The sequence below is a fragment of the Hibiscus syriacus genome, unplaced genomic scaffold (genome assembly GCF_006381635.1).
Source record: "Hibiscus syriacus cultivar Baekdansim isolate YM2019G1 unplaced genomic scaffold, ASM638163v2 tig00002840_pilon, whole genome shotgun sequence".
Taxonomy (NCBI): domain Eukaryota; kingdom Viridiplantae; phylum Streptophyta; class Magnoliopsida; order Malvales; family Malvaceae; genus Hibiscus; species Hibiscus syriacus.
This window is the reverse complement of record NW_024061947.1, coordinates 906607-929918: the sequence shown is the minus strand read 5'-3', so window position 1 is coordinate 929918 and position 23312 is coordinate 906607. Positions and strand designations below refer to the sequence as shown.

The 23312-nt window shown below is 34.0% G+C and overlaps 1 protein-coding gene and 1 pseudogene across 1 annotated transcript; one reads left to right on the top strand and one right to left on the bottom strand.

Moving 5' to 3' along the window:
- Positions 1 to 2122: 2122 nt before the first annotated feature.
- Positions 2123 to 5680, bottom strand: LOC120154754. Its single transcript, XM_039166413.1, has 8 exons — positions 5391 to 5680; positions 4287 to 4760; positions 3634 to 3811; positions 3107 to 3395; positions 2920 to 2992; positions 2753 to 2843; positions 2601 to 2680; positions 2123 to 2460 (listed from the first exon to the last, which is right to left on the bottom strand). The coding sequence occupies exons 1-8, from the start codon at positions 5472 to 5474 to the stop codon at positions 2209 to 2211; spliced, it is 1521 nt and encodes a 506-aa protein (XP_039022344.1). The 5' UTR covers positions 5475 to 5680; the 3' UTR covers positions 2123 to 2208.
- On the top strand, positions 5569 to 11291 carry LOC120154261 (annotated as a pseudogene).
- Positions 11292 to 23312: the final 12021 nt, after the last annotated feature.

Here is a 23312-nt window from a genome sequence, read left to right as displayed (position 1 = left end):
AGGTTCATAATGATGGAACCATTCTCTTCTTGAGGTCATGTGATATGTTGCTCCCGAATCAATGAGCCATATGTCTGCATATCTTTTTTTACCTTCCACGGTGGTTGACGCTTCACAGCATAGAGCATCTCCATCATCTGAAGTGTTTGCAGTTTTGCCTTGTGGATTGGAGTTTTTATTTAGACTCCAACAATCCTTCTTCAAGTGACCCTTTTTTCCACAATTGCAGCACTTTAAATTCTTCTTGCTTCTCGACTTCGATCTACCATGTTTGTGACTGCTGCTTTGGCCACAATCTGTTGATCTCCCTCTCATCGTTGTCAACGCTTCTTCTTGTTGCAGATTTACTTATCTGTATTCCTTGTTCTTGCGCCGATTTTCTTCTTGTAGAACAACAGCTGCAACGTCATCGAAGACTAGACTGGTGACATTACTGTTTGTCAAGTTGATGATGAGTTGATCATACGAATCTGGTAGACTTTGAAGTAGAAGTTCAGCACGTTCTTGTTCTCCTATTGTACATCTTAAAGATGTAAGCTGATAAAATAAAGTGTTCAGCGTGTTTAAGTGCTTCGTCACTGAAGTAGATTCCGGCATCCGGAGAGTGTACAATTTCCTCTTAAGGAAAATTTTATTGTGCAACGATGTGGCCTCATACAATTTGGTGAGATGATCTCATATCTCCTTAGCTGTCTTCTTCTCCTCGATGCTTGACAATACTTCATCTGCTAATGCTAGATGAAAGTTTGCCATAACATTCTCGTCCATTTCGATCCATTTGTTGTCATCTGTGAAATCTATCGGCCTTTCACTGATAGCTGCTAGATAACCGTCTTTCCTCGGGATGACCTTCATCTTCAATTTCCACAATGAGAAATTTCTACCATTGAATTTTTCAATATCAAATTTCGTTGCCATAACTTCTATTACGGATAGCTCCCACTATTTTACTATCGTGAATAGTTCTTTGGAACATTCAAAGAATGAGTAATACATTCTTACTTTCTTATGCTGGAGGATCCACCTTTTGGTGGCAACCACAAAGATAATAAGTAGATATTACACACTCTAACTTGGCTCTGATACCAATTGTTGCGGAAGACGACTATCGGATAGAGCAAAATCGCAACTGATAATTTGAGAAAATAAAAATGAAGATAAAGAAGACAAAATTTATATGGAAACCCCCTAAATAATATAGGGTAAAAAGCACGGGCAACGGTAGAAGAATTTCACTATGAGAAAATAGGAATTACAACCTCTCTCGATCTACCAAGGAGAAAACAATGATAATTCTCTCTTGATAAAAAAAAGGAGAAAACAACTCTCAAGAAACTCTCTAAATTCTCTCTAGTATTGGAAGAAAGCTAAAATGTTTTGGGATGATTTTGAAGCTAAATGAGCTAGGGTATTTATAGTTGAAACTTAAGGACTAATTTGTAAATACCCTAAATTACAATGACTAAAAATGATTTTATCATTTCCAAAAAAATTCAACAAATGCCATGTGCCATTAATTGTGCCCACTTTCGGTGCATTGTTTAATCCACCTTTCGGTGGATTTGTTTAGTTTTCAACACTGATAACATGTTGTTTTTCGCTTACGGGTTCTTGGAGATGAGGAAAAGAGAGCAAGGTATGACAGAGGAGAAGACATTGAAGATATGGGTATGGACGGTGGCGGTTTCAACCCATTTGGTGGCAACGGCGGCGGACAGCATTTCACATTTACATTTGGAGGAGGGGTTCCCGGTGGCGGCGGTTTCGTTTTCAACTTTTGATACCTTTGCTAAATGGTTATAATAGTGCATATTTTGTTTTCGAGCCCTAACACACATCTTTCAAGTAACTTATACCATTAAAATTGGTTTCTTAGATGAACAATTTATCATCCTCACAAAGTTTTCCTCCATTTTTTTTCATTTTAAAGCTTGTATAAGTTGATGATAAGGAATTGAGGAGCCTCCAGTTAGCTATATATGTTAAGCCTTTAAGGGTTCACTCCATAATCTCAGTATTTATGGTAATTGAATGATTATTGAAACATATTCCTGGAACTGAAAATAACAACAAAAAAGGGGGGGGGGGGGCTTTCTCCATTTAGTGTTAATAAAACCAACAATAGAGCAGCATCTGTATGAAATGAGGTGGTATATATACAGCAGAAAGTTATCATCTTATACCATTTTACACCTTAGATTTGTTAATTTAATTGGCATTCCCACTTTCTAAAGCTCTCATTTCAGTAGTGTGAATATCCGTTTGTGTTTGTTGCGGTGGCACTGTTTCTGGTGGTCGATCCGACCTCGGTGCTTCTTGAGAACTAAGTGGTTGACTTGATTCTGTACGCCGCGTTCTCCACACATTCGGAACTTCGTTAATAATAGAGGTTCCACACATTGTGCCACCAATCCCAACAAATGCAGAGAGAAGAACAGAGAGAACAGCCTGTATGTGGAGCTGTAGAAAAAACACAAAAAAAACAGGATGTATTTCGATTACACGGAAGGCTCTATATCCAACTAATGCAGGGTATAATCAAAGACTTCTAGATTCTAACTGTTCGAAAAGTTGCATTATCGAGAACGAGTATCTCTTACCAACGAGAAGAAAAGATGTGCTGATAGAACCACCAGTGCGTATTGAATCGTAGCATAAATCCAGACGTATTTTCTCCTTACTGAAAAGAGAAATGGGATCAGTAAGACGGATAATGTAATTCACAGGAACGAGACTGCCGAAAGAAAGTTACCCATTGTTGTGGATGTCATCGATGCAAGTAGACCCAATATACAGGAGAAAGGAAGAGAGATGGCAATTGCACCAGACTTCATTTTCGAAACCTGGGTACATAATGACTTTAGTAGGACAGGTAAAAGCTCGAAAGGACGCAAGCATTTCCGTATTAGCTAAACTTACCAGCAGCTGCTCAAGAAAACAAAAGTAAGCAAGCATGCTAACAATGACAAGAATGGGAACATCCTGCCAGAACCTGCGGAAAAAACCTTTACGTTACGAAATCATCGAAGATGAGTTATAAATGAAGGTAATACGTGTTACATTTATCGTTTGTAGCAAACCGCAGAGATGGACATCGTATACTTGCCTGTATCTAGGACCTTCAACCCCAGTTCCTCTCATGTTATGAGGTTGAACATTTTGAACTCGTAAAAGAGTAACAGGTAGGTTTTGGACATCTTGCTTGCACACGTCACAAGTTTTATTACCTTTGATGCTAAACCATTTTACAGCACATTCTTGGTGCGCAAGGGCAAGTTCTCCTTTGCAGCTACATTCCATCTTGAGGGTCTCGGCACCTTCTCCTAGCTCGGTCAAACAGATTCGACAAACAGCTTCTTCTTCGGGAATATCTTCACCGCCATCACTGTTTCCATCTGAACAATAAGACTAACATAAGACATAGGTCGGTTATCACAAGCATAAAAGGGAAATCAGAAGCTAAAAAACCATCTTAGCATTCAAAGTTCATCCCAACTGCAACCCAAACCTAACAAATATTGAAATCAGAAGCTAAAAAACCATCTTAGCATTCATAGTTCATCCCAACTGCAATCCAAACCTAACATATAAATATAAACAATCAATTCGAATTTGCCAGCAGAATAAAATTACCAGTATCACTTTTGGTAATTATGTTCGATGTTACAACAGTTCCCTTGACTGCTTGTGGAGTTGTAGGAATCACACGAAATACACCGCCTAAAGAATCCAACTGTGTTATGCTTCCATCTTCGTTGAGCACAGGCACTGAACGTGAACGATGGATGGGTGGTCCAGAAGCTCCTCCTTTCTGTAAAGTGAGCAATTCTGTAAGAACCAAGTAGAAAATAGTATGACTCACTGCAGGGGTAAAGGTCGAAATGCAAATTCATGTGACAATAAATTATTGAGGCAATAAGCATAAAATTTAACTGCAATCCTTAGAAGAGATACATACACAAAAAGTTCTCAAATTAATGTGCATAAGTCATGAAAGGACATTCTAAGTTCCCTGGATTATGTTCTGTATGCGGAGTCAAGGAACACTTCAAACTGTAGGTGCAGCGAACATTTACATGCGCAGTTGTCGGTAATGCATCGATAATACGATATAAGTGCACCAGTTATAAATGCCAATGGATATAACGAGCATGATGAATTGATGGCTTTGTAAAAGTACAACAATATAAATAGTTGTTAAGGATCTTCAGTGACACAGAGGTAGTAGCTAATGCATCGATACTAATGTGTTCAACACTTGCTGCAGAATTTAGTAGGCTAATCACCTGCCCACCATGCATGGACTCCAGGTTTGAATGTGCAGTTGGAGTACTGGGTAACGACGATGTATTTTTAGCCCTCGGTGTGAAAAGCTTTGAGAGGGAAAACGTCCTTGGGATGTGAGGCTTTTCTTGTATATCTGCTGATGAGCCACCCAATGATAAGATAGCAGCCTTCTCATTTTCCAAATTAGTGTTGCGGTATTTGAAACTCAACTTCGGAAGTAAGCTTTTTAAGGATGGTTTACTTTTCGGTGACAAATGCACTGGAGAATCATCGAATCTGGAAAAGATAGGACTAGACATGGGTGAAAAGTTGACTCTTCTAGGAGTGGCTGTTGGTGTTAAGGCCATGTCTATTCTCACGAATTCCTCCCTTGCATACTCGGGACTTCTCGATGGTATCGCTAAGACAAGGTCGTCACAACATCGGTGCTGACCAACAGGTGTCTCTTCGGTTATCTCGGTTGAATCCCCAAACTGAAAAAAGGATCAAACCATTAAGTGTAAAACAAAAGCTGAACTATCTAATCGATCTTCAAATGGCAGATATATTCTTAGGCTCCTTAGCTTCTATACCGCAACAGCTAACAAAACATTACCAACTTTAATCAACATACGATCTCAAATGAAAACAAAGAGTAAACATCGATGAATAGATTTTCATTTTTTAATGACAAAATGATTGTGAATTGCAAGTTCTAATCTTTATGATTGCTCAGTGTTTGATAAAATTTCAGATAAAGCACTGTGTATGCCTTGCAAAAAGGCCAAGCCAAGCCTCATAAAGAAACCTTTTTATGCGCCTGAAATAAAGGGGGAAAGGGTTCCATAAAGTTCGTACAAGTGATCTTTACAGAGCTCAAGGTTGAAGTTGAAGCTCAAGGCCTTAAAAAGTAGCTTTTTTCCCTTTTTAAAATCACAGTAATCAATACTAAAAAAATAAGAAAGGAAAAGCAGGAGAAGAAACTCATGATCTTTTAAGCAATAAAGAATTTCCCATCAAACCATTTGGAGCAATAAACAGCTAAAGTTCCAAAATTGACCCAAAAAAAGCTATGATTTTTAACAAACCACAAAAGGAGAAACTAAAAAAAGAAAAAAGAGTACCCTTTGAAGTGGAGGACCAACAGTGTTGCTGCTGCTGCTTGTTCCTTCACCATTCTTGAATACATGCTCACCTTCATTTTCCATGTTTCAGATTCAAACTCTTTTTGCAGATGATGGGCGTTTATAGTTAACTTCAATTATGGGTTTCTGACACAAAAAGAAACTGATTTTTGTAGTCATGTCCGAAGAACAAGTTGATACAAAACAGGGCAGGCAAACTGACAGAGATTATATTATATGAGCAACTGAGGTGGCCATCCAAGGCCAAAGAGAGACGAGGGTTTGGTATTATTTTTCAAAGTATAATATATTTTAATTTAAAATAGATAATAAAAAAAATTGATAATGTTATTCATTAAAAAAAATCTTTTTTGAAGGGTGATGTTATTCATTGTTGATGATGACAGGGAAGCCAAGTACCAAATTTGTATACAACGTTTTGGTAAGGTGGCTTTGTCACAGGATTTTGGTCCGACATGCTAAATAATCACCTAATACATCAATATTCATATATTTAATATTGTTCTTTAATATATTATTTGTGTTAAATTTATTTTATATAATATGAATCCTAAACTTTAAACTAATAATTTAATTTCTAACTTCTAAATTCTAATTTTAGATTATTTACGAGCGATAGTATCTATTTTAAATACTTTCGATTATTTAATAACGAACGTTCAAATAAATAAATTCATGTAAATTAAAGTTACATCATCTATGTATTAAAATTTCTGACGTATTTATTTTATTGTCTTAAAATTTGATTAATTATTTATCATATAAATTCTCGAATATTTAGTCGACTTTCAATTTTTGAGTTTTTAAAAGAGAATATGTTTTGTTTTCCATTATAATTTTCGTAAGTCGACTTTTGAAGCTTGCACTTGCAATCAAAGAATCAATCTTAATGTGGTTAGCATAATATAATTTCTTTAAAAGGTATCATCTTGAATTGCAACATTATCCTAAAGAAAATATATATTCTGTAATCCTTTGAATCACTATTTATAACAATTGACATTGATAATTAAAACGTTTTCCAAGGTTGAATTTGCCTTCAAAATTTTCACTCACAGAGTAATAGTAAAAGGCTAGAAAAGAGGAATTGATTAGACTTTAGTAGTAGAAGAGTATTGTCTTATAAAAGTACATGTTAAATGAAATTCTTGGGATTGAAGCAACGTTGGGTGCAGAGAAAATATATTGTGATTTTGACTGTTTAAATTTAGTCTCCGCTGAGAAAGAGTGAACAGAATCTAATCGGGGAAAGAAAATTCTACAATACGTCACTTTTAATATATAATTAAAAAAATATTATTAGTTTTATTATTATTTAAATAATAAAATCGATAAAAAATTATCTAAATTATTATTATTTTTATCTAAAATATCAATATTTTTTAACATTTCGGGTAAAGTATCCAACAATAACAAAATAGGTAATACTTTATCGATTTTGTTAACAAAACTGGTAACACGCCCAATAATAACAAAACCAGTAAAAATAATAATATTTTCGATAATTTTTTACCAATTTTATTATTTAAATAATAATAAAACCGATAACAACTTGTTTAACTGTATATTCAAGATTTCTTTTGGCCACCAAACTTTTTTAAAGTTTTCATTTAGGTACCCCCAACATTTAGTCTATTTGTAATATAGTCCCCGACGTTACACTGTCGTTAGTACGTTTGTAATATGGTCACTGAACTTTTCAAGCGCTTGCATTTAGGTCCCCCAACTTTTAAAACTTGCAACACAACCATCAATTTCATTCTAAACCCCAAATTCATTTTCGATCTCAAATTTCCTTTTTTGCTTCTCTCTTCTCATTTCCAGCGTAACTTTTCATTCGGGGATGCATGGGAAATTCTAATCTAAATTTGAATTATGTGGAGGTGTTAACTTGAATAAGGGTTCATTGAGAAAAGACCTGACCAAGGGACTATCGAGACCATCAATGATTCAAGGTGTAATGTTAGATACATGTCATCTCAGGTGAAGCATATATGTTCGATGAAATGATTGTGAGAAAAAATGGGGTTAGAAATGCATAGTTGACAAATATTGCTAAGATGAACTAAGTATCATTGTTGAAATTCACTAACAAAGCTGAAATTATTTTGTATAAATGACATAATAATTTCTTCGTTTAATCCTTGTGGTTAAAGATTTTCTAAAAATATAATGAAATCTCAAACAACTCATTCACCTCTCAGTCACTTTCGCTCACATGCACTCTTGTTTGATTTTTGTTCTTCAATTTTCCACTATGTAAATTGTAAACCCAACCAGTGCTCTGTCTTTTAGCTTTTTATTTACAAAGAAAAAATGGAGGAAGAATTGTTGGAACGCAACACTGATTGCGTTTATTTCTTAGCCTCTCCCCTCACTTGCAAGATGGTATTTATTTTCTCTTTTGGGCTATCCGAAAGTAAGCTTTTTCCTCTTTCGCACTTTTCCATTTTTAGCTCGCATTGTGTGTTTTTGAAATTTTTATGTTTCTGGAACTGCATGTCAATGATCTGGATATTCAGTGTTAGTTTGGAACCAAAACTATCTAATTTTCTTTCTTTATTCTTAATCAAAACTTTTAGTTCTGCTTATGGAAGATATTTAGTCCATCTGAATAGAAGTGAAATAGGGTCCCATACTAAATTGTTTTTGATCTTCTTGTTTGGTTTTTCTTTAAATCAGGGAATTGGTTGTGAGTATCGACATAGTGAAACTGCCAAACTCAATTTGAGATACTGCTGTACTAGTTTACTGAGAATTGTATTGATCCGACCTGTGGTTTTCGGCATCTTGTGAGTTCTTATCCTTTTTAATAAGTTCATGTTGATTATGGGACTGATATATCATGAACGAATTGGATTTTTTACATGTTTTGGAAATTTTACAGTTAAATTGTATTGAATTATAGCTTTAGAAGACAATTATGCATGCACACAACTTGAAAGACATCATGACAGGGTAGTATATTTGGAGCAGCTACTTGACCATGTCATAATGTCTTTCGAGTTCCGAAAGTGACTGAAAGGTGAATCTGTTGTTTGAGATTTCATTATATTTGATCATCAGTTGGAAAATATTTAACCATAAGGATTAAACGAAAAAAATATTATATGACATTTATACAAAATAATTTCAGCTTTGTTGGTGACTTTCAACAATGATACTTAGTTCATCATAGTAGTATTTGTCAACTCTGCATTTCTAACAAAACTTAGTTACGCGGGAAATTAGAAGAGAGAAACGAAAAAGGAAATTTGAGATCGAAAAGGAATTTGGGGTTTAGAATGAAATTGAGGATTGTGTTGTAAGTTTTAAAAGTTGGGGGACCTAAATGCAAGCATCTGAAAAGTTCAGTGACCATATTACAAACATACTAACGGTAGTGTAATGTCAGTGACCATAATGCAAACGGGCTAAATGTTAGGGGACTGTATTGTAAGTTTTAAAAGTTGGGGGACCTAAATGAAAAGTTTAGTGAGCGTTACTATACTTTACCCTTTATATATTACAACACCCCATTTCTAAAAAAAAATCTACATTTTAGTTTGAGTAACGGCAGTACAGATTGTGATGTATATAACTCATTTTCTGATTTTTTTTAGAAATTCGATAGTTTTATTAAAAATAAAAAATATTTAAAATTAAAATGAAGACTTAAGAGAATAATCGTAAATTTAAAATATAAGTATGATATTTTCAAAAAATGAAATTTTTGAAAAGTAAGAAAGCGATTTCCAAAGTTTCTTACCCAATAAACTATTTCCAAAATTGGTAAGTCCTTCGAACCATCAGAAAGTCTTTCGAGCATGATGATTAAATCCTTCAGGTCATCTGTAAGTCTTTCGAGCAAGATGATAAGTATTTCGGACCATCCGTAAGACCTTCAGGTAGGATGTTTTCATATGAATTTGAAAAATAAGAAGCGAATTCCAAAGTTTCTCATTTAGTATTTTCAGAAAATGAAATTTTTGAAAAATAAGTAAGTGATTTCCAAAGTTTCTTACCCAGTAAACTATTTCCAAAATTGGTAAGTCATTTGGGCATCAGTAAGTCTTTCGAGCATGATGATTAAATCCTTCGGGTTATCTGTAAGTCTTTCAAGCGAGATGATAAGTCTTTTGGGCCATCCGTAAGACCTTCGGGTAGGATGTTTTCATATGAATTTGAAAAAATGAGAAAGCTATTTCCAAAGTTTCTCATTTAGTATTTTTAGAAAATTGAATTTTTGAAAAGTAAGAAAGCGATTTCCAAAGTTTCTTACCCAGTAATCTATTTCCAAAATTGGTAAGTCCTTCGGACCATCAGTAAGTCTTTCGAGCATGATGATTAAATCCTTCAGGTCATCTGTAACTCTTTCGAGCGAGATGATAAGTCTTTCGGGCTATCCGTAAGACCTTCGGGTAGGATGTTTTCATATGAATTTGAAAAATGAGAAATGATTTCCAAAGTTTCTCATTTAGTATTTTCATGAAATGAATTTTTGAAAAGTAAGAAAGCGATTTCCAAAGTTTCTTACCCAGTAAACTATTTCCAAAATTGGTAAGTCGTACGGGCCATCTGTAAGTCTTTTGAGCATGATGATTAAATCCTTCGGGTTATCTGTAAGTCTTTCGAGTGAGATGATAAGTCCTTCAAGCCATCCGTAAGACTTTCTGTTAGGATGTTTTTAGGCATAATGCAACAAAATGACCCTAACGTTTGACAGTAATGTCAACTTTACCTGTATTGTTATTTTTGGAACATTTGGGTACCGAACGTTTATTTTTTGGTCAAAAATAACCCACGCTGGATAGAAACCTTCAGTTAACTGACGGTCAACGCCGGATACTGACGTAGCGCACACGCGTGAAGGAAAAAGGTGATGTGGACATTCATTCTTTCGTCCGAATTTCATTTAAAAAAACAAAACATGTTTTGCTATTCACAAACCAGTTTTTTCCTCAACTCTTTTACCCTGATTTTTTCCTCAGCCTTACTCTCCCTTTTATCCTGATTATTCGCTAAATTTTAGGGTTTAAATCCCTAATTTAACGAATCATTTCTCATTTGATTCTATCTCCATAAAAAGCACACGAAGCATTTCAAACATCTTGGAGTATATGGAAGGTGGATCCCTTGTAGACTTTTTAAAAAAGATTAAATCAATTCTCGAACCCTATCTTACCGTATTTTGTAAATAGGTCGGTACATTTACTTTGTTTTGATTATAGGTTGTTCTTAGATGTGTTCTGATTGGCAACTTGAAATTCTACTCTTTAATGCAGGCATTCAAGGGCTTGATTTATCTTCATCATGAAGTACATGTTATCCATCGAGACATAAAGCCTTCGAAGTTGTTGATAAATCACAGGGGGGAAGTTGAGATCACCAACTTCGGCAGGAGTGCAGAACTGATAAGCTACTTATGACTAGTGAACATTTTTGTTGGAATATACAACTATATGTCTGTAAGTAATTTATGGTCTTGACGCCGACATTTGGAGCTTGGGGCTAGTGTTGCTCGAGTGTGCAACTGGTAAATTCCCATATTCACCGCCTGAGCAGGCGGAATGATGGTCGAGCTTCTATAAGCTTATGGAATATTTTGTTGAAGGACCAGCACCTTGTGCACCTTCAGATCAATTTTCGTCAGAGTTTTGCTCTTTTATTTCTTCATGGTAAGGATTATGGTTTAATACACTTGGAATGGATTTCTATGTCATATTTGTACCATAACAAGTTATTTAGTTTTATTACTTAGACTTTATTGAATTGCTTGAACTTTTGTGTTCTTGAAGCTAAGCTATTGTTCCTTTCACAAATTACAGCCTCCAGAAAGACCCAAAGGAAAGAAAGTCTGCTCGGGAACTATTGGTTCATAAATATCGGCCTCTACACTAATTTGAGGACTAGGGAGCAGACTTTCTATGTAAGAACAAATTTTGAACTTATTTTATGGGAATTTAAAATTTATGCCTATTGTAATATTATTATTTTTTAGCAATCCGATTCAAGTAATCCAAGGAAGAGGAAAGGATTTGAAGAATCTATGGGAACTCAAGAATCATTTGTACCAACGAATAATGAATGAATTGTGGATTGTAGTAGTTTTTGGGGATATGGGTTTTATTTTTTTGTTTCTAAACCCTAATATTTCCCCCCTAATATTTGCATAACTTGATGTGTGATAACGTTTTTGTTAAAACTACTTTTTTATGTGGATTGCAATTAATGGGATTGTAGTTAATGTTATGTGTTTTAATATTTGGGGAATAATCGAGATAAAAGGGCTGAGGAAAAATCAGGATACATCTACTATGATTTTAAAACTACTTATTTGTGTGCATGTTAAATACCATTTTTTTCATAAATTACTTGAGCAAATAGCCTAGCCTGGTGGCATAACACCTAGTAATACACTTGAGAGACCTAGGTTCGAATCCCCCTTCTTGTAATTCACCATTGTGCGAATTTTTAATATAAAAAATATAAATTATAATTTTAAAAAATGATGTGGCAGTGCCACGTCAGCAATCTGGATGACATGGACATCCACGTCACCTTTCTCCTACACTCGTGCGCGCTATTTCAGCATCCGGCGTTGACCGTCAGTTGACTGATGGTTTCCATCCAACGTGAGTTATTTTTGAACAAAAAAATAAACGTTCGGTAGCCAAATGTTTCAAAAAAAAACAATACGGGTAAAGTTGACACTATTGTCAAACGTTAAGGTCATTTTGTTGCATTATGTCATGTTTGCACATGAATTTGAAAAATGAGAAAGCAATTTCCAAAGTTTCTCATTTATTATTTTTAGAAAATGAAATTTTTTGAAAAGTCAGAAAGCGATTTCCAAAGTTTCTTACCTATTAAACTATTTCTAAAATTGGACTATCAAATGTAGGTGGGAAGTAAAGATTCTCAGGTGGAGAAAGCCAATCTTATCAGGGGCAAAAATTTGATGGGGGTAAGAAGAAATTGACACAACTCAAGAATTGTAAGAGTGCACGCCGGTGCAAAAAAAGACAACTTAATCAAGAAGAGAATGAAGATCGCTCTTGCAGCTGTCCCCACCACGAATCAAGAAAACATGCATTTATACATGATACATGAATTTGTGTCATTGCACCATACATCATTTCATACATACATGATAAATTTTGATATCCCTCATGAGGATGACTGTTAAAATATATTCTGAGAAATTTTTGTCACTCTTAATATGGTTTCCCTAGAAACTTCAATCAATCTTTGTTATTCATGAATCCTTCACGACTAGGAGTCAATCTTTTTTATTCTTGACTTCCTTGTGAAGAGAATTCGATCTTTGTTATTCTTCTCTTCCTTGTGAAGAGAATTCAATCTTTGTAATTCTTGACTTCCTCGTGAAGAGAAGTCGATCTTTTTTATTCTTGACTTCCTCGTGAAGAGAAGTTGATATTTGTTATTCTTGATTTCCTCGTGAAGAGAAGTCGATCTTTTTTATTCTTGACTTCCTCGTGAAGAGAAATCAATCTTTGTTATTCTTGACTTCCTCGTGAAGAGAAGTCGATTTTCATTATTCTTGACTTCCTCGTGAAGAGAAATCGATCTTTGTTATTCTTGACTTCCTCATGAAGAGAAATCAATCTTTATTATTCTTGACTTCCTCGTGAAGAGAAGTCGATCTTTGTTATTCTTGACTTCCTCGTGAAGAGAAGTCAATTCTTTGTTATTCTTGACTTCCTCGTGAAGAGAAATCAATCTTTGTTATTCTTGACTTCCTCGTGAAGTGAAGTCAATCTTTGTTATTTTTGTCTTCCTCGTGAAGAAAAGTTAATCTTTTTTATTCTTAACTCCCTCTGAAGAGAAGTCTCTTTCAATGTTATTCTTGATTTTCTCATGAAGAGAATACGATCTTTGTTATTCTTGACTCCCTCGTGAAGAGGAGTCAATCTTTTAGTATTATTCTTGACTTTCTCGTGAAGAGAATTCAATCTTTCAGTATTGTCATTTTATACTTTCTCATGAAGAGGAGTCAATCTTTCACTTTTATTCTTGACTTTCTCGTGAAGAGAAGTCAATCTCTCAGTATTGTCATTCTTGACTTTCTCGGAAGAGGAGCCAATATTTTTGTTGTCCTTCTTGACTTTCTATTGAAGATGAGTTAATATTTTAGTGGTGCCATTCTCAAATTGAGTTTCTAACGGAGAGGAGTCAACTTTTCAGTAGTATCATTCCTCAACGTGACTTTATCGTGTATAGAAGTCAATCTTTCTGTAATGTTGTCTTCAATTCTGACTTTCTTAGGACTGATGTCCTAGAAAGTATAGTTTAATCTTTCCAAAGATTGTTCCCCAATGAACCTTATTCTTGATTTTCTTAGAATTTGTGTTCTAGAAAGTTCATTTTAGTCTTTCCTAAGGACTGTCTCCCTAGAAACCTTAACCTCGTCTTCCATAACACTCTGGAAATTAACCTTATCTATTTTGGGTCGTTTCCGTGAAAGTTTTAATTTTTTCTTTCTTAAAGACCTTTTCACTTTCTCAAAAGATTAATTATAAATGAATTACATCATTGTATTCTTTATTCAGATTCGTTCCACTTTCAAGATGAATATTTTATAGGTTTGTCAAGAAAACTAAAAATTTATGATCAACAGAAGTCATCAACCAATCCAAAGTCCCAAGAAGGGAGAGGTTCAAATGGCACTCGAGTCAAGGCAGATTCTCATATCTGGTGGCTGCGAGACAAGTTCCCACAAGAAAAATGGATTCTCAAAGATTCTCTCAAAATATAAACTTTCGAGTATGATGTTTTCAAATTCTCAAACATACGCTAATTATTGGTAATGTTTGATTTTCAGATTCAATCTTCCCTGAAGAGCAGTGAAGTGGATCAAATTTTTCTCGAGTATGATCTTCCCTAAAGATTAGTGGAGCATATTCTTCTTCTCTCAGATTTGGTCTTCTTGAAGAGTTGTGAAGCAAATCAATTCTGATTCAATCTTCCCTGAAGAGACTTGAAGTGGATCAAAGATTTCTCGAGTCTAATCTCCCTTAAGAGTAGTGGAGCAAATTCTTATTTTTTTTTCAGATTTGGTCTTCCTGAAGAGTAGTGAAGCAAATTAAGTTCGATTCAATCTTCCCTGAAGATCAACGAAGTGAATCAAAAGTGTCTCGAGTCTAATTTCCCCTAAAGATTAGTGGAGTATATTCTTCTTCTTTCAGATTTGGTCTTACTGAATAGCAGTGAAGCAAATCGATTCTGATTCATTCTTCCCTGAAGAGCAGTGAAGTGGATCAAAGTTTTCTCGAGTCTGATCTCCCCTAAAGAGTAGTGGAGCATATTCTTGTTCTTTCATATTTGGTCTTCCTGAAGAGCAGTGAAGCAAATCGATTCTGATTCAATCTTCCCTGAATAGCAGTGAAGTGGATCAAAGTTTTCTCGAGTATGATCTCCCCTAAAGACTAGTGGAGCAGATTCTTCTTCTTTCAGATTTGGTCTTCCTGAAGAGCAGTGAAGCAAATCGATTCCGATTCAATCTTCCCTGAAGAACAATGGAATGAATCAACGTTTCTCGATCTAATCTACCCTGCAGAAACAGTGGAGCAGATCTCTTATCGAATTTCAATGCATGGAGATGGAATCGGACAAAAACACTTTGTCTTTTTATCTTTTCCATATTCTTGTAAACACAAGAATGGGAAAAAAGGGACAGCTGTCGACACTCGTTTTCACCCAGACCCGTCTTTATATTATTAGTAGTAATAGTATTATTAACTATTTTTTATTATCTTTGCAGACCATTACAACAAGCCCAACCGGACCCAAATTACAAATACCCAAATCGGGCCAACAACAAAACCCGGTTACAACCCAGCTGACCTGAAGCCCAAGTTCGACCCGATTACAACACGACATGGATCTGGTTGCAACAGCCCATGCCCTTCCATCCCCTACTGCATGTTGTTTCCTCCCACGTGAAGCCTCTGGCAACATCATCTCCCCAAAAACCACTGCAACACTCTACCTCTGCCAATAACATCATTTAATCAGAATCATCAATAAAATCATTGATATAAATTGATGTAAATTGAACAAATAGAGGGAACGGTGGGGATAAAATCGAAGGAAAAAATAATGTAAAGAGGGGATCTTCGATTTTGAGGGCAAAAGAGCAAAGGGTCTCGATTTTTTCAGTTTGGGTAGTGGATTCATTCGGGGAAAAAAACAATTTGTAAGGGGAAAATTCATTCGAAAAATCAGGGGATATGAATCCCAAAACCAACATAACAATGTAAAAAGGGGTCTATCCCCATTTTCGAAGAAATAAAGAAGACAGTTCACAGCCATTTTTTCGGTTCTATTCCTTATCATTCAATTTTTTTCTTTGCAAAAATAGAGTAAAAAACAGGGGATAGAAGGAGAACTTATCTCACTGTTATCAGGTTTCATCGAAACCAGAAGAGACGTCGGAGTGGGGAGACGCTGAACCTACAAAACAAAAGAGAAAAGAGAGCGAGAAGAATAAGTCCAAAGAAAATGGAAGTTAAAGGATCTCACTTTTCGGTCGGCAATATTTATAAAGTTCAGGGGATGTTTTCACCGATCCTAACGGTGAAAAGCTGCGCAAGATCACTGGGAATAACATATCCTAAAGCCGAGGTGATCCAACGGTGGACGGCAGTGGATCGAAGAGCGGAAAATATAATGATTTTCAGCAATTTTGCGACGTTCGGCGCGTCCCCTAGCAAAACAGAGCCCAAATCCGAGACGGGGAGGCCGAGACTGATCTATGGGTGAAATTTGCTGGCCAAAGGCGGTGAACGGTGGCGGCGCGACGATCGAGGCAGCCTGGACAACGTAAACCAACCAGAATCCTAGAAAGATGTCGGAACCTCTCTCTCTAAATTTAAAAAAAAAAGAAATGAAAATTATAAAAATAGAAAGAAAATGTTGATATTTATTGAAAACTTTAGGGAGAATTACACTTAGGTTCCCCTATGTTTGACGTGTTTTTGCAAAATGGTCATCTATAGGGACTTTTTTTATAGTTTACCCATTTCTCTTTCATGTTATATATTTTTGGTTTAATTACTATTTAGTCCCTTTATGTTTAGGCGTGTTTTACATTTTGGTCATGCTTAGTGACTGTTTAATTTTTTTTTAAATATCAGGGACTGATTTAATGATTTTACCTTTTTATTTCTCAGTACTAACTTTTTGTTTTATTTTCTTCCAGGTCCCTCTATTTTATGCGTGTTTTTCCATTTCGGTCACTAATCCTCTGTTTATTTTATTTATTTGATTTTGTACTATAATTTGTGATTGTTTCAATTTAGTCATTTTTATTATTGTGATTTATTCGAATTTTGTCACTGTTTTTTTATTTATTTTAGATACTGTTGTGGTTATGTTTAATATTTAATTATAATTTAGATATGATACCTTCAATTTATGCATTTTAGTCACTAATTGATTATGATTTGGCTATTATTTTTGTATTATTTTATTTTAGTCCCTTTATGCTTATTATTTTATCTTTGTGATTATTTTTATTAAGATGCCTTATTTTAATGATTTCCATTTTTAATCTTGAATGATTGTAGATGGGTTTTTTATGATTTCAGTACCTAGTTTGTAAAATATTTGCAATGGTCGCCCTGATTTCTTGTTGGTTGAATAATTTAATCCCTAAAGTCACCATCTTTTATTATTTTGATCCATCATTCATATATTTGTTAATTATTCGCTAGTTGTAATATTTTCAAATATTATTTAACTCGAGGAATTTATAGAAACGTGTCTTAACTAACAATGAATGTGTTTCCAAGAATTGTTCGAACAAAATAATATATTTTATTTTCGAATGAATTTTTGTTTTAATATATTTAATATATGTATTTTATCTAAAAACTTAAGCAATATTATTTTGTATAAGGAATTCATGGAAGTGCCCCCTTAACTGACAAGGAAGATATTTTCGAGAATTGTTCGTGCAAAATAATACCCTTGATATTTTTCTAAAAAATGATCATAATTTAAATGTATATTCGAATTTGTCAATTTCAATATTTAGATGGCGTACAATCTTTTAGGTACCGCTTTCGGGCATTGTGGGGGTGCTAATCATTCTCCACACGTAATCGACTCTCGAACCCTTTTTCAAAATGAATTTCTGGTTAAACGCAGATCATTTCTTTATCTTTTAAAATTATTTTTCTTAAAATTATTTTAAAAGGTATTTTTAGGTATTCGACCTACCTAACCCAAAGGTCGATGGCAACTCCAAAAATATTTATTTGTTTAATTTTGAAAACCAACCTTTTCCCAAGATTAAGTTGGATCGATCCCCGCCATAGCCCTAAAAAGCTCGAGGACCGTTCTGCCAATTGTTAAATAATTGAAAATCTTTAGAACAAATATTACTTGTAATCACTTTAAATTAATAAAAAAATTAAGAACCAACCTAGAATGTAAATTATAGTTTGAAAACATCTTATACAATTAACCTAATCATCAATTTGGGCGGTGGAATTGGTTAATGAGCCATATGATATGCCTATATGTTTGGAGTTCAAATTCATGTATTTGTGCTTTTTTTTAATCATAAAAGAATTGGCAAGCTTAGATGAATATACCTTTGAAAATGATTGAGCTCAACGAGGTATGGAGCAAGAAAGCCTGATTTTAAGGTGCTGTCGAAAATCTTATAAGATAGCCACCGAGTAGGGCAAAGTACATGTCTTAGGTGTTTATTTAGAAACCAACAGTTTTGAAAAGCAAAGCAATAAAATGAATACATAATGTCGGGGATTGACTCTTTTGACTTTCATGCATGCAACCGAAAGTTTGATAGATATAGGTTATTCCAAGCCATGCCCAGGTCTTATAAACAAATCTTAGTAACGCGTTTTAATATCGTATTAAATTCAAAGACAGACACAAAATTTTAGATTAAGATTGATATAATTTATAAAATTTTAAAGAGGTGCGAACTTAATAAAAGCAACACCAAAATCCTAAATCGGTTAAAGCTAAGATTTGATATCCATAAAGGTAAATCTCTATCTGACCTATATGATCATCTTTTGCTTTTTATGAACCTAAACTCTGTCTTCTTGTTATTGTAGAAACAAGGCAGCCATGTCTGCAAAGCTATTGTTTCGTCTGCTAAAAAGAGGGTAAAAATAGCTTGTAGATAGATTTTTTTCTTCTAATTTTGTGAAGTTGTTTGATAAATATCAACCCATTATAAGTCCTGCATTAATTTTTGCATCTTTACTTGAAAGAAAATAGGAGGTCGCTGTTCAAAACTTTTACCTAATGGTTTCGATCTCAACTTAAATCTTAAGTCCTCAAATCCTTCGATCTCGACACTAACCCTTTTCCCTTTAGTTTAAGTTTTTTAGGGATTTTCTTTTTTTTATGTGTTACAAATTAAGTTGAATTTTGTTGTAATTCTAATGATTTGAGATACTCTGAGTTTTAATATAGATATCAAATTTTAGGAAACATTGGATATCATGTATATGCAACTTTTGTGACATTTACATTTATAGTGAATTATTGTTCTTATTTATTGATGTAAGCAAGGTTGAACCATGTTAAATGTCGCATTTTATGCAAGTTTTATTTCATGTTGACGTTACTTTGATTATTTTTTAATTACAAATTCTTAACAAGTGGTATCAAATATATGATTTGAGTTATAAAGTTTTAAAAGAATATGTTATTGTGAATTTTATTACTGCGTTAGAAGTTAGAAGATAACGACAAGTATATGGTGGTCGTCCAATAAAATAGACACTAAGATTATAAAGATGAAACATACAAATTTTCACTAATCTCAAAAAAAAAGTTGTAATAGGATTTAGATAAAATAGCATAATTTCTAATTCTAACCCTTAATATCCTTTTTTTTTTTGGTACAAAAAAGTATATGTAAGGGATAGTTCCCCAGTCTAGGGTCAGGGCATACCTAAGACCCAATTGAGATTTACATAGGAATTTACAGATTGTCCATTAAGAGTAACAGTGGTACGATTCAAACTTAGCCTTACAAGCTCAAATTTCTGAATCCTAACCACTTGAGCTTACACTTGTTGACACCCTTAATATCTATTTACATAATTGAATACTCGATTATAAAGGAAATTTATAAAATAAAAATCTACTTAAAGTATATTTTTTATAAAAAAAAGAGAGAGAGAAGAAAACTCCTAATCAAACTAAGTTTTTAACTTTTTCCAATTATCTAGTATTTAGTTTGTGTCAAATTGAATTCAAGTGAAACTCTAACCATGTAAAAATTACAATCAAATGCAGATAATGAGAATTGCAACAACTCAAAGCTGCTAGGAATGGTTTCTCTTCCTTAAAACATTGTAATACAAAATGGCTCACCATGTATGGCATCAAACGCATATCATTCTCTAATGCCAAAAGTAATAAACTTGTTTGTTTTTGTACAAAAAATTGGAGATAATCACTTGTGACTATATATTTTGTCACTATAATTAAAATATATAATTACAAACAAAATTTGTCACAACAAATCAAAATTAAATTATTTGTTGTGGCAATTTTTTTTGTCATAGTTACTAAAACTTTTAGTTACAAAACTTGTTACTATATGCCTTTAATTTGGCGCCAAAAAATTGGAGGGAAACATTTGTGACAAAAATTCGTAATAAAATTTATTTTGTCACCATATGTTACACATGTTTGCTAATTGCGACAAATTATGATGACAATTTTAGCTTTTGTCATAATTGTATATCTTTTTAAAATTTAATACAACGATTATTTATTTTGTCACCAAAAAGCTACTAATAATGACAAAATTAATTTTGAAAAATTAAATTTATTATAACAGTAGAAATTTCTTGTAGTGTGGTTTTCTGGTTTCGAGTATGGTTTTTTTCTTGTGTTAATGTCGGTTTTGGTATCCCTTGGTTCCGCTCGCTTTTTAATTGCTCCCTGTTTATGTATTCCCCCTGCCTAAAAGAGAGAGAGGACTGCTATTTTTCCTCTCTTCTTAAAATTTCTTTCGTTCTGTTTGCATGTACGAGCTCCCATTAATTTTGTTGTGTGGCTCATCCAATGGCTCCAGAGAATTTGGTGGTCCTTTTTGGAGTCTTTAGGTGAGGAGCCCTTTGCTAATATGTTATTGTTCTTGAAGAGGGGGCATAACAAGCTCGCACGAGTTTGGGTACACTGATGGTGGTTGCGACGATGGCAGCGTGAGTGTGTAGGGGAGACCAAATAGGTGAAATCTAGATTGTTAAGGCCCCTTCAATCTCATGGTTGATATTTCTTGGCGGCGACGGCGTCTTATAAGGGTAAAAACCCTGGTTCTTATTACATGTGGGTGATTAGATCTCATTAGATCCAACGGTGGACTTATGGCTGCGCATGCTTCCTTTCTTAGGATTATAAGAACCCTAATTTAAAGTTTTGATCTAGACTAACAGATCTGACGGCTCTAGGCTTCTGGCGGTGCTGGACAAAAGAATGGAAAAGCTAGGGTTTTCTCAGGGCCCTAATCTACTAGGCTTGCTTTAGTTCGGGTTTGGCTACTGTTTGGGCCACTCTTGTTGGTCCTTCAACTGAGTTCATTTGTTGGATCAGGCTTGTGAGCTTGGTTGGGCTTGGATGTTAATCGGACCATTAATTTCAACCTTGGACTTGGACCACTTGAATTTGACTTTGGACTCGGACCTGCAATTAAATACATAATATTAATAATAATAAATAACAATAATAATAAATTATAAACATGAAAAACGTATATACATATTTATTTTATATAATCGTATATTATATATAATTTCTTAAAAACTATATATATATATTAACCTACATTATACTATAATACATTTATATAAATTTTCAGAACTATATAGTACTATATTATATATTATAATTTTCCAAACTATATATATATATATATATATATATATATATATATATATATTTAAAAATATATATACTATACTATGTACATATTTTCTAAACTATATTATATATATATATATATATATATATAATATATATAGAGAGTAAAATACCATAAAACAAAATAAACCAAAATTAGTAAAACTATAATAAAAATAAAGAAAAGAAAAGTCTTCGGATGGAAACACGTGGCTACAGGGGTATTAGGGAGAAGTATGATAAGAGCGACTAGAGTGTCGCTACCTAATGAGAAACTCGAGTCAAGTATCAGGCTAGCTATTGTTCCAGCCAGTGAACAACAAACCCAGTATTCGTCGTAGAATCACGAAATGCGTAGAGGCTTCTCTAGAGATAGAGAATGACTAAAACACCCTTAAGTAACAAATGACCAGAATAGAGCAACTTAATAAACTAACATTAGTAAAAAAACTATTAAACCTTGAATAACGTTCTACACAAGAGAACGAGCAAGATAGTGGCTAGTGAGAGGATGACCTTGTTTTTGTATGTCCATATATGTTAGGGTGTAGCCAGATTACCTTAGTTTCCCTGGTGAGACATTGTCAGTACATGAGGCACTATAAGGGCTAACTAGGACGCGAGGCCCGAGCACTCACGAGGAGTGGGTTAGCGATGTCAGTGTGCGAGGCACTTTAATTGAACTGGAACTTTTGATGCTATGTGATACCAGACTTCCCCTTCAGTGGTCTACCTGATGCTATGTGATACCAAGAGACCATTTAACATCTTAGAGGGGACTTCACTAATGATATGTGATATTGGTACTCCCTCTCAGTATGCTAGTATCTGATGCTATGTGATACCAAATACTAGCATAGTAGAGTCAGTGTTGCATTCAGATAATGCATAGTAGAGTTAGCGTTGTATTTAGATAATGCACATAGATGTAGTGGCACATTTAGAGAATGCATAGTAGTTACAGTCAGTGCAATTAAAGACCTTTTAGAGGTATACTCATTGTAACACCCCCGACCCAAATACAAGTATGAGATGTCACATCGACCTTTAAAATCATCTACTTATATAAAATAGAGGAAAAATTCATACTTAATTTAAACATACTGAATAATTTACATATATTAACTAAAAAAATTTACAAAAATTGTTCAAAGCTTATACAATTTAATTTTTTAAATACATGCCAACACTATATAATACAACAGGAAAACCTACTGTTAATTCTTCTGATATGATCTTTACTGAAGTTACGCTATCTCAACTGCCTATCTTCTCTTTCAAACTTCTTGGATCCTATGTATGAAACATTCACACACTAAGTCATAGACTTAGTGAGACATGTAAATGGATAATAGAAACTTTAACTACTTAACAATGCATGGACATTTCCTACAACACAATGCTTATATGCACATATACTATCATAAATCTCAATTACCTACCATATCACATAAATCTTGTATTGCATTTCACAATTAATAACATATCATCTTATAATAAAATTAATTCTTGATATGTCTTTTATATGCCCATGTACATTACTGAGAACTTAAGGTATGTGAGTGCATTGAGGTTGTGCACAAATACTGTCACCACATCTCGTATAATTTCACTAAAGTGCCACATAGAATGTCCCGAAGGACCACATAGATGTCTCAAAATACCACATATATGTCTCGAATGACCACATAGAATTCTCCTTAAGGACCACATCTATATTCCAAAGAACCAAATATGTGTTTCGAAGAACCACATATATGTTCCAAAGGATTACATATATGTCTCGAAGGACCATGTAGAACCCTCGACTATTGGCATTCCAACTATACCCCTAACTCTCATATTACTTAACATGGGCATTATCATTTATTTTTTTCGCATATTCACACATTCATATCATATCACATATTCTTGTATTCATATAGACATATGGTCACGTAGATCACTTCCACATAGCTTATATCATACTTTCATGAAATCACATATCTCTTATTACATGTC